The 10206-nt window shown below is 39.1% G+C and overlaps 1 protein-coding gene across 1 annotated transcript in view; it reads left to right on the top strand.

The window, feature by feature from the left end:
* Positions 1170–10206, top strand: part of LOC107622017 — a 57095-nt gene continuing 48058 nt past the window's right edge. Inside the window, exon 1 of the mRNA XM_021114578.1 lies at positions 1170–1218. Within this exon, the coding sequence (XP_020970237.1) occupies positions 1170–1218 (49 nt within the window). The remainder of the gene's footprint in view (positions 1219–10206) is intronic.

Here is a 10206-nt window from a genome sequence, read left to right as displayed (position 1 = left end):
AAAACTAGTTGCATAAAGCTAGCTTCAACTAAAGCAGGAAATAAAGCACAAAGGCAATCAAAAGAGGTTGGACAACAACATTCCAGCACTCTCAATATTCCAGAAAAGTGTTAAAAAGATGCAGACAAGCTTGTCACAAAATAACAGACTCAAGAGGCCGCCTGAAATCGACCCCAAGAGGCTTGAAAAACTACTTTTTTTGACAAAATAAGGTTGCTAAAAAAAAGCAACTAAAGTATCCGAAGTCAAACAAACCACCAATTACAGAAATAAAAGTTTAAAAGCCCACAGACCGGGCTGTACATTATACATCAAAGAAAAAAATTATAGAGGATCCAAAGACTACCCAGTAGCAGTATCTCGGGGTGAAGGAGGACGAGTCTGAAAGGGTACCGCATCTCCTGTCCCATCATCCCGATTTAAGATATGGACATCAGGATCGGACTCGGGCTGACCGACTTCAGCTGCTGGAGTTGAGGTAGGCGGGGCAACAGAGGCTTTGGCAGATGGTGCAGGAGGAGGGTTGACATCATCATCATCATCATCATCAGGGTCATCAGGGATAATCTTACCATCTTTTACAATGTTGTCCAAGCTAAAAAGGGTGAGGTCGAGCTCGGGCGCAAGAACTTGAACCTCATCCTTCAAATTCTCATAAGCAGCATTCACACTTCCTACAAGATGACCATGGAGCTCGACATAGTCAACTCGAACAGATTCTAAACTCTCCCTAAAGAATCATCATCTCTCCATAAGTTAAGACATAGCTCTCCTTATGCTTCAGCGCCATATCCTCAGCCCTCTTTGCAGAAGCCACAGCAGCAGTAACCCGAGTTTTCTCACCCTCCAACTCTTTTTCTAGCTTCGCCACCTTCACTTCAAGCTCCTCCTTCAAATCCTTGATCCGGTCGAACTCTGATTTGGCCTCCTCCATAAAAGCTTTCATTGCATGAATAGGAAGATCCTGGGAAGTTTGGTATAGAGCCGCCCCCACATGTGCCATCTTAATGCTACAACGGGTAATGAAGTCCAAGTGAAGAAGGAGGGAAACATCATCAATAGGAATGACACCATAAGGAGCAATTTGTTGATCAACAAACCCGACAGCATCAAAGTTAAGGGCATCCAGATTGAAGGGATCGACAATCCTCTGTCTTTTTGGAGGAGGAATGGCAGCAGGAGAAGAGGTAGCAGCAGAAGCCGGGGAGGATCAATCAAGTGAACCCGAGGAGTAGGAATCATCTTCCTCGGCCCAGAAGAGCTCGATATCGGCTGTTTTGGAGGAACATGAGAGGATCCTTCCCCAGCCGCCTTGGCCGAGATGTTCTGGGAAGCTATAGCCTTTCTCGGCTTCTTAAAGGCCCTCATGGAGTCATTATTTTTAATCATCTCTGAAATAACATACAGCAAGAAATCGAGTTATAAATCAGAAAGAAAATGAATGAACTCGACAAAATAAACAAAGCACAAAGAAGTCAACGACTACCCAGCTCAGCTCGGAGAAGAGAGGGATTTCCTAGGAATTTCTTTGTATCAAGATGGGGAGGCTGCCTCCAGTTTTCTTCCAGCATAGTCACAAAGGCTTGCTCAACCTCATCCAACATCTCCCAAGTATACCTAGACACCACTATATTCTTTTGCCATTCTAAGGGAAAACTGGGTTCGCCATTTTCATCCAAAAAGAAAGGCCGGGCTCCTTCCACAGCTCGGACCTTAAAGAAATAGTTCTTAAAATTGCTAAAAGATTCATCGTACATTGAAAAAACTTTCTTTCCTTGGGCAGCACGGAAAGATACCCAAGCAGCCTTCTTCTTAGCCACCCCGGGTTTAGTCAAAACAAAGAGGTAAAGAAAAAGGGTTTGAGATGGTTTAACATCAAACTCTTTACACAGTAATTGAAAAATCTTAAGAAAGCCCCACGAATTCGGGTGAGGTTGGGAGGGAGATACATTGCATGACCACATCAAATTGGTCTCAAAAGGAGTAAAAGGGAAAGTAATGTTCAGCTGGCTGAAAAAATAGTCATAGGCATAGAAGAAGGGACGCTCCCCCTCGACCGAGGTCGGGAAACAAACCCTTTCATTGGAATCAGGCGTTACAAGCTCATAATCTTTCTCCTGGGCTCGACTACTACAAATCCTATGATGTTTCCTCAGCTCTACGCAGTACTCAGCATTTACCACAGAGACACACATCAACACAAGGGAGTCCAGCCAGTCCGACATGCCCTCAGGGACTTTGGAATAAGTCTCAACAATATTTTTGCGAGAAGACATGGGTAAACTAGTCCTACAGTAAGAAAAGGAAAAAGCGGTTACTAAACAACTCAGGAAAATCAAAAAACAACTCGAGCTAAAACATACAAATAGCAAAAAGAGACCCCAGGACTCACACCAAGGTCCAGGGGCATCCTTTGGAGGCAGAAACAGAGTAAAGGACTCAGGAAAAATACAGGACCTACATCCCTCAAAACAAGGAAGCAAATATCCTTCGATAGCGACACTCCACAAAAACACAAAATAAACTATCAAAGTCATTACTTTTACAGCCTATCAGAAGAGTCAAATATCAAAGCATGCAAAGGGGCAATCATCAAAGATGCAACCTTTCTCAGGGTTAAACAGTTCGGCATTTTAAAAGTGGACAATCATTAAGGGCGCAACCTTTTTTGAGAATCAAACAAGTTCACTATTTCAAAGGAAGAAATCAAGAAGATCCAATCAGAAAGAGTAAAACAGCATTCAAAACCCTAAATACCAACAGACAAGGAAAGGTTCTACAAAATTAAAGAAACCCTAAAATAGCACACAGAGCAGAAGCAAATCAGACACAGCAAGCAAAGATTCAAAACTTTCGAGTTTTATTCCAAACAAAATCTAAAGGATTATAAATATCCAAGCATAAAAATGAGGAGAAAAAAAAGAGAGAAGCCAACCTGTAGTAGGAAAGGAACAGTGAAGTGATCAGAGATTGAAAAAAAAGCAAGCACCAATGATCGCCTCTTCAAAAGCAGAAGATAGAACGCAAGAAAATTTGCGGGGAAGCAAGAAAGAGGAGAGACGGAGAAGAGAAACTCTTTGAAAATTTTGAAAAGAAGTGAGAAGTGGAAGCAAAGGAAACGGCAAAAAAGGGAGGTTAATGGGCATTTAAAACCTTCGCATGTTCCCAAGGAAGTACAAAAACGCGCGCCACAAGGAGAAATGTTCCGCATTTAAAGCTACTTAAATAAAGTTCTACAAACAGACCCAACAAAAGAATGCTCGAGTTCGGCTTTCCCAAAAGAGATCGAAGTTCCAAAAAACTCGACCTCAAAAGAAAGACCGAGCTCGAGCAGGGGCACTATTCATACCCTGGGTCGAGCTGTACGACCTGGACTACTTGAAGACAAAGCGACCGACCTATTCAAGTCTGGAATACCCGATCTCTTCTCAAAGAGGTCGGCCAAATCGACAATAGAGGCCCAAAACAGGCCCAAGTAAAGGAACACGACCCATATCCAGAGGAAGCCCAAGCCTAGATGGATAAGGGCGGTTCCCTTAAAGATAAAGATGACTTCACTCAAAGATAAGATAAGATAAGATAACTATCTTATCCTCAGAAAGATCACTCTACAACCATTATAAATACACTGGAGCACCCAGGTATAACTCATACTCTGATTCTACTAAAAACCTGCTTAATACCCTTGCTAACTTAAGCATCGGAGTCCCTTGCAGGTACCACCACCCTCCGGTTACAAAGGATCAGCAGCATAGCCAGTCAAACAAGTCGGACACGACCGCTCCAGCCACCACCCACCAGCCGGACACGTTAGCTCCGACCAATACAGAAGATCTCGTCCGAGATCGGCCTACAATTTCAGGTAACCCTCGGAACAATTCATATGGCTCATAGGGTGGTTGATATGGTGGATATGGGTTAGGATCATATGAGGGTGTTTGGTAGTAAGGGGCTTGTGAGTATGGTGGTTCAAAGCTATGTCGAGGAGGGGATTCATAGGCATATGGTGGTGGTTGTTGACAAGTACAATAAGGAGTACCACATCCATTAGATTGATATGGTGGGGCTTGTTGGTAACTACAAGGAGGTCCACCATATCCATTGTCTTGAGGCGCACCTCGAAATGGCTCTTGCTCATAGTAAGTTGGTGGAGGTTGGTTGTCACAAAAAGGTCCACCATAGCTATTGTCCTGGTATGCATCATAGAATGGTTGTTGGTCATAGTGCATTGGAGGGGGTTGTTGCCAAGAGGGTTAATAAAATCCTTGTGGCTCCTCCCATCTTTGATTGTTCCAACCTTGATGCATGTTCTCATTATAGCTTCCATTCCCTACAACATAATTTGAACCAAACTCGTAGCCAAAGGGGTGAGAATTTATAGTAGCAAGTAAAAACAAAAACTAATAAAAATAAGCAACTAAGTCCTAAAACTAACAAAAACTAACAAATAAGCAAAAAGCAAATATTTACAATAACCAATAATAAGGCACACGTTTGCAATTCTCCGGCAACGGCGCCATTTTGATGAACAGATTTTTGCTAGTAAAGAATTCACAATAAATTCTCGTTGCTAGTATAACTTCTAAACCAACAAAGAATCTTTTCATACAAAAATTTGGTTGTCACAAGTAACAAACCCCTAAAAATAATAACCGAAGTATTCAAACCTCGGGTCGTCTCTCAAGGAATTGCAGGGAGGTGTGTTACTTATAATTGGTTATGAGATAGTATCTTTTTGGGGTTTTTGAATAAGGAACAAGGAAATAAAATGGCAAGAAATTAAATTAATAACTAAGAAAAGCTCTTGGCAAGGTATGAGAACTAGAAGTTCTATCGTAGTTATCCTTATCAATTGAGACATCAACTGTCCATTGCTCCCACTTAATTAACTTCTAACTATGGAGGAAAGTCAAGTGGATAAATCAATTTGATTCCTTAAGTCCTAGTCAACTCCCTAAGGAAAGACTAGCTTTAGAGGGATTCAAATCAACTAGCAACTTTCAATTATCAATCAACAAAGGAGTTTGATAACTCAAGAGTCTCCAATTACTCAACCAAAGCCAAGAGGAGAAAAATCTATTCTAAAGTCAAACCAAGCATTTTGTCAAACACTTGGAAGGCACAACATAAAAGCATATAAAAGTAATAAGAGATAATAGAATCCAAACAAACAATTGCAATGAATCAATGACAACAATTGAGAGAAGAAGTAATAAACATGAAATACTTGAAATTGCATAAAAAGGAAAATTAAATATGACATGAGAATTCATAAACTAAATTAGCAACATAAATAAATCAACAAGAGAAATAGATAAACTAAAATGCTAGAACAAATAAGAGAAGAAGAGAAACTAAATTGAAATAGAGTAGAAATCTAAAATTGAAAATAGCTAAACCTAAGAATCCTAAAACCTAGAGAGAGGAGAGAGCCTCTCTCTCCTCTCTCTCTAGAAAACTACATCTAAAACCTAAAAATTATATGAATGAAAGTTGTGTGAATGAATGTTGTGTGATTCCCCCACCCTGCAGCCTCTAATTTGTGTTTTTCGGGATTGAAACTGGGCCAAAAACAGCCCAGAAATTGCTCCCAGCATTTTTTGATACGTCCAGCACGTGGCAGTGTCACGCGTACGCGTCGATGAACTTTTCCAAGGTCACGCGTACACGTGCTCCACGCGTGCGCGTCGCCTAACTGCATGGCAACTATGGCAAATTACATATCATTTTGAAGCCCCGGATGTTAGCTTTTCAACGCAACTAGAACCGCCTCATTTGGACCTATGTAGATCAAGTTATGATCGATTTAGTATGAAGAGGTTAGGCTTGACAGCTTAGCAATTCCTTCAATTTCTTGTATTCCTTCCACTTTTGTATGCTTCCTTTCCATCCTCTAAGTCATTCCTGCCCTATAAATCCTGAAAACACTTAACACACATATCACGACATCAAATGGTAATAAGAGAGTATTAAAATTAGTAATTTAAGGCCAAAGAAGCATGTTTTTAATCATAGCACAGAATTAGGAAGGAAAATGTAAAACATGCGAATTATATGAATAAGTGTGAGTTTAGTGGATAAAATCCACTCAATTAAGTACAAAATGTACCATGAAATAGTGGTGCATCAGGAGCCCTTAGCTTGTGAAGAACTCCATCAAAGTTTGACGGCATTAATTTCGAAGAATGGAGCTTATTGGAAGTCCAAGCATTGGTGGATGTTCGAGGATGGATTCAAGCACAAGCTACCTTGATGAGGAGCCCCCATAAGTCCAACTTAAGGACAATAAACAAAATTTCTAGGTGGGAGACACCCCACCATGGTAAAATCTTCCCATTTTTTTTCTTTTGTACATATTGGTAAAGTTAGTTTAATTTCATGTTTAGATTGATTTGTTAAGTTTAGTTGGTAGTCTAGTATGTTAAATAAGGTTTTATGGTGTTTTGGTAGCTGTTTGGAGGTTTGAAATGCTTGGTTTGGTGCAAGAACTTGGAAAAATTTTGAAAAATAGATCACCAACCCACGCGTACGCGTGCCCCACGCATAGGCATGACCCAAGTTTTTTTGACCATCCACACGCACGCGTTACCCACGCGTACGCGTGGATTCAAAATTCTCACCTCCATACAAATTCTAGAGAGTTATGCCTATTTTCATGCCAACTTTGTGCGCAAACCCACGCGTACGCATTACCCCACACATACACGTCGCTCTTTGAATAAGCCATCCACACGCACGCATCACCCACGCGTACGCGTAGATACCAAATTTCCACCTTCCAGCCAAAAACCTGAGAGTCACGCAAACTTTGCGCGAATACTGTGCGAAACAAGTAACTGCCTCCACGTGTGCGCGCGCTCTGACGCGTACGTGCCCCTTACCAGTCTACCAACCCGCGCATACGCGTGGGTGGCGGTCACGTGCCCCTCTTCATTTCAACTCACCAGATGCGTACGCATGGATTACCTTCCTTCATCACCTTCTTTTCTTCTCTTCTTTCCATTTCTTTCCTTCTTCTTTCTTCTTCTTTTTTTTTTCCACCATTCAACCATCATCCAATACTACCAAACACCATCTATAACCAACTATTTTAGTAAGTTAGTTAGTTTAATTTTCATTTCATTTTCTCTTTTTCATTATAAGTGTTGGATTACCAATCTTGTTTACTGTTTATTGCTGCTGATCACTGATAAGATGTTGTGTTAACATCATTTTTGTTATATTCCTCGTTGTATTCTTTATTGAGGATTCAAGTAATTACTTGGTTTTGAATTTTTCATGCTTACTTTTGTGAATACCAAGTACATGAGAATTGCCTTTAGAGCATTTTAAATCTTTTGAATTGCATGCTTTTGCCACCATGCGATTTGAACCATTTTCTTTGAATAGGCAATTTCTTGATGGATGATGTTGGGCATTGGACTTATTGCGTTGTGTTTCTTGATCATATGCATCCATATGTGTTTGGCTTAAATGCTTTTGTGCTTCTCTATTGCTTGTCTGAACATACAAGTTTACTTTAGAGTATTTCAAGCACACTAGAATGAGTGACGTGCATGCTTCTCTTGTGACATAGCTTTTTATGCAAGTGTGTGTTCTAAAGGGCACCTAATTTAGAATTCACACACCTATTTTCCTTCAATGTCACCCTAATTCACTCACTCCATTCTAGTGATTTACCTCTTTCCAACAATTTATGCTTCCTTGCTTTTGCACTTCCTTTTCCTACTATCTTGCTTTCTATTTTCAGGATGGATCATTATAAGCTAAAACGAAAGCAGGAAAAAGAACATGCTGCAACCGGTTAATCCATCAGCTGAGGGTGGCAATCCGGAGAGTCGCTGTACCCCCTTGCTCATCTTTGAATGCACCGAGGACGGTGCAAACTTTTAAGTGTGGGGAGGTCATCCGACCAGTCGGCACTTTTGGGTGACAAATTTCTAATCCCAACACTTTTGTATTTCATTTTTAGGTCTTCTAGGATTTTTTGTCGCATTTTCTTATTTTTGCATATATATAACATAATAAGCTTAGTCAAAATAATGAAATTTCTCAAGAAATGTTTCTATAGGGCATCTCAATTGATTTGAATAAAAATTCTCCATTGAGCTTGCTTGAATTATATCTTGTGGAATATGTTTTAAGCTAAGAACACAAGCTTGTGAGTTTTGAGCCAAATCGTGTGGTTACATCTTTTAACCACTTATTTTCCTTCTTGTGTGTATTATTCTCTTTCTATGGTTGTGATCTTTGATTTGTTTGATTCTTTATGTCCATTATTTTGTGTATACATGCATTTATATGATTGAGGTCATTGCTTCATTAAACTCACCTACCCAAAAAGCCTACCTTTTATCCACCATTGTTAGCCAACTTTGAGCCTACGATTAACCCAATTATTGTTAATTTAGCACATTACAAGCCTTAAAGCGAAAAACAATAAATGTCCTTTATTTGGATCTTTGATTAGCTTAGGCTAGTGAGTGTGTATCATTCAAGTGTGGAAAAACTTGGGACATTGGTTGGGAAAAGGTGTGTGTTGTATTTTAATTGAAAATATTGGGAATTGGGTACATACTCATGTGTTAATTAAATGTAAAACCATATGCATTGATGCTTTTGTATATACTTTATTGCAAAAAGAAAAAAATGAAAAAAGAAAAATAAAAAAACTAAATATATACACAAAAAGAAAAAAAATAGAAAAAGAAAGAAATAAAAAGGGGACAAAATGCCCCAAAGTGAAGCTCAATAATAATCAATGCATATGAGTTGGGATCAAGAAAAGAATGCATGAGTATGTGAAAAAGTGAAGAATGGGTAGTTAGGTTAGCTTTGAAATTGTATAGGTTGCTATATAGGTTAGGTGGGAAGTTTAAGTTGATCAAAGATTCAAATCTTTAGTCCACTTAACCATATGCATAGCCCCATTACAGCCTTATGAAAAGTTCTCATAATATATGTATCCATGCAATGAAAAATTGTTGATTGTTAGATGAAAAACAAATCTTGGAGAGCATGATTAGGGGATAATTGAGTGAATCAACCCTATACACTTGAGCGATTAGAGCGGATACACATCCGGTGAGGGTTCGATTACTCAATTACATGTTTTTCCCCTAGAATCATCACTTTTCTTGCAAGTTTATAAAACCTTTAATAACTCAATTCAATTGTGGGTTAGCTTGGTTATTAACACCCTTAGCCTTTATGCTTATATTGATATTCTTGGAGATTGATTTATTTTGACCAAGTAGTTGCATTCATTTAGATAGTTGCATATAAATAGATTGCATCTAGTTAGTTTATATTGAATAAATGATAATACCTTTTGCCTCTCTCTTGGTTAAGCATGAGGACATGCTTGGTTTAAGTGTGGGGAGATTTGATACACCACTATTTCGTGGTATATTTTGTGCTTAATTTGGGTGGATTTTATCCACTTTTCCCACATTTATCCAATGAAATAGCATGGTTTTATAAATTCTCCTTAATTTGTGCTTAAGTATAAAAGCATGCTTTTAGGCCTTTAATTGGTTAATTTTAAATCACCTTTGATCCCACTAGATGCCTTCATGTGTTTGTTAGTGAATTCAGGTTGAAAAGGCTAGGGATGGATCAAATGAATGAAGAGAAAAGTATGCAAAGTGGAGAAATCATGGAGAATCAAGGATTTGAGATGCATTCATCGACGCACACTGATGACAAGTCATCCTAGCCTATTTTAGCTAGTCTTTTTCTTTTGTTTTCATTAGAACTATGCACTTTCTTGAGCTACAAGCAAGCTAATTGAGTAGATTTTCATGTTTCCCTTGATTGAATCGACCATGTATGAATTCATGCTATTTCATGAGGTTTTATGCTAAAATTGTCACATATTATAAAAGAATGAATATCTCATGATTTTGAGCATAGCTTTGATGTGTTTGGTTGATTAATTATAGGTGAAGAAAGCTTGGAGAAGGGTTGAAGCAAGAAGGAATAGCTAGGAGTAAAGAGAAGACAATGGAATAAGTGAAATTGAACCAGGAAGAAAGAAGCTGGACCTAAAGTTAGCATCAAACTTTTGCACAAACTTTTGGTTGAAAAGTTAGCCCCAACGTTAGCCCCCTAACTTGGAGGCTAACGTTGGAACTTGAAAATTCTTTCCTGGGCTCCAAAAGTTTGCGCCAACGTTAGCCCCCTAACTTGGAGGCTAACGTTGGC

Source organism: Arachis ipaensis, chromosome B10 (assembly GCF_000816755.2).
Source record: "Arachis ipaensis cultivar K30076 chromosome B10, Araip1.1, whole genome shotgun sequence".
NCBI classification, from domain to species: domain Eukaryota; kingdom Viridiplantae; phylum Streptophyta; class Magnoliopsida; order Fabales; family Fabaceae; genus Arachis; species Arachis ipaensis.
Note: the sequence above shows the minus strand (reverse complement) of the source record. Positions and strands in the feature narration are given on the sequence as shown.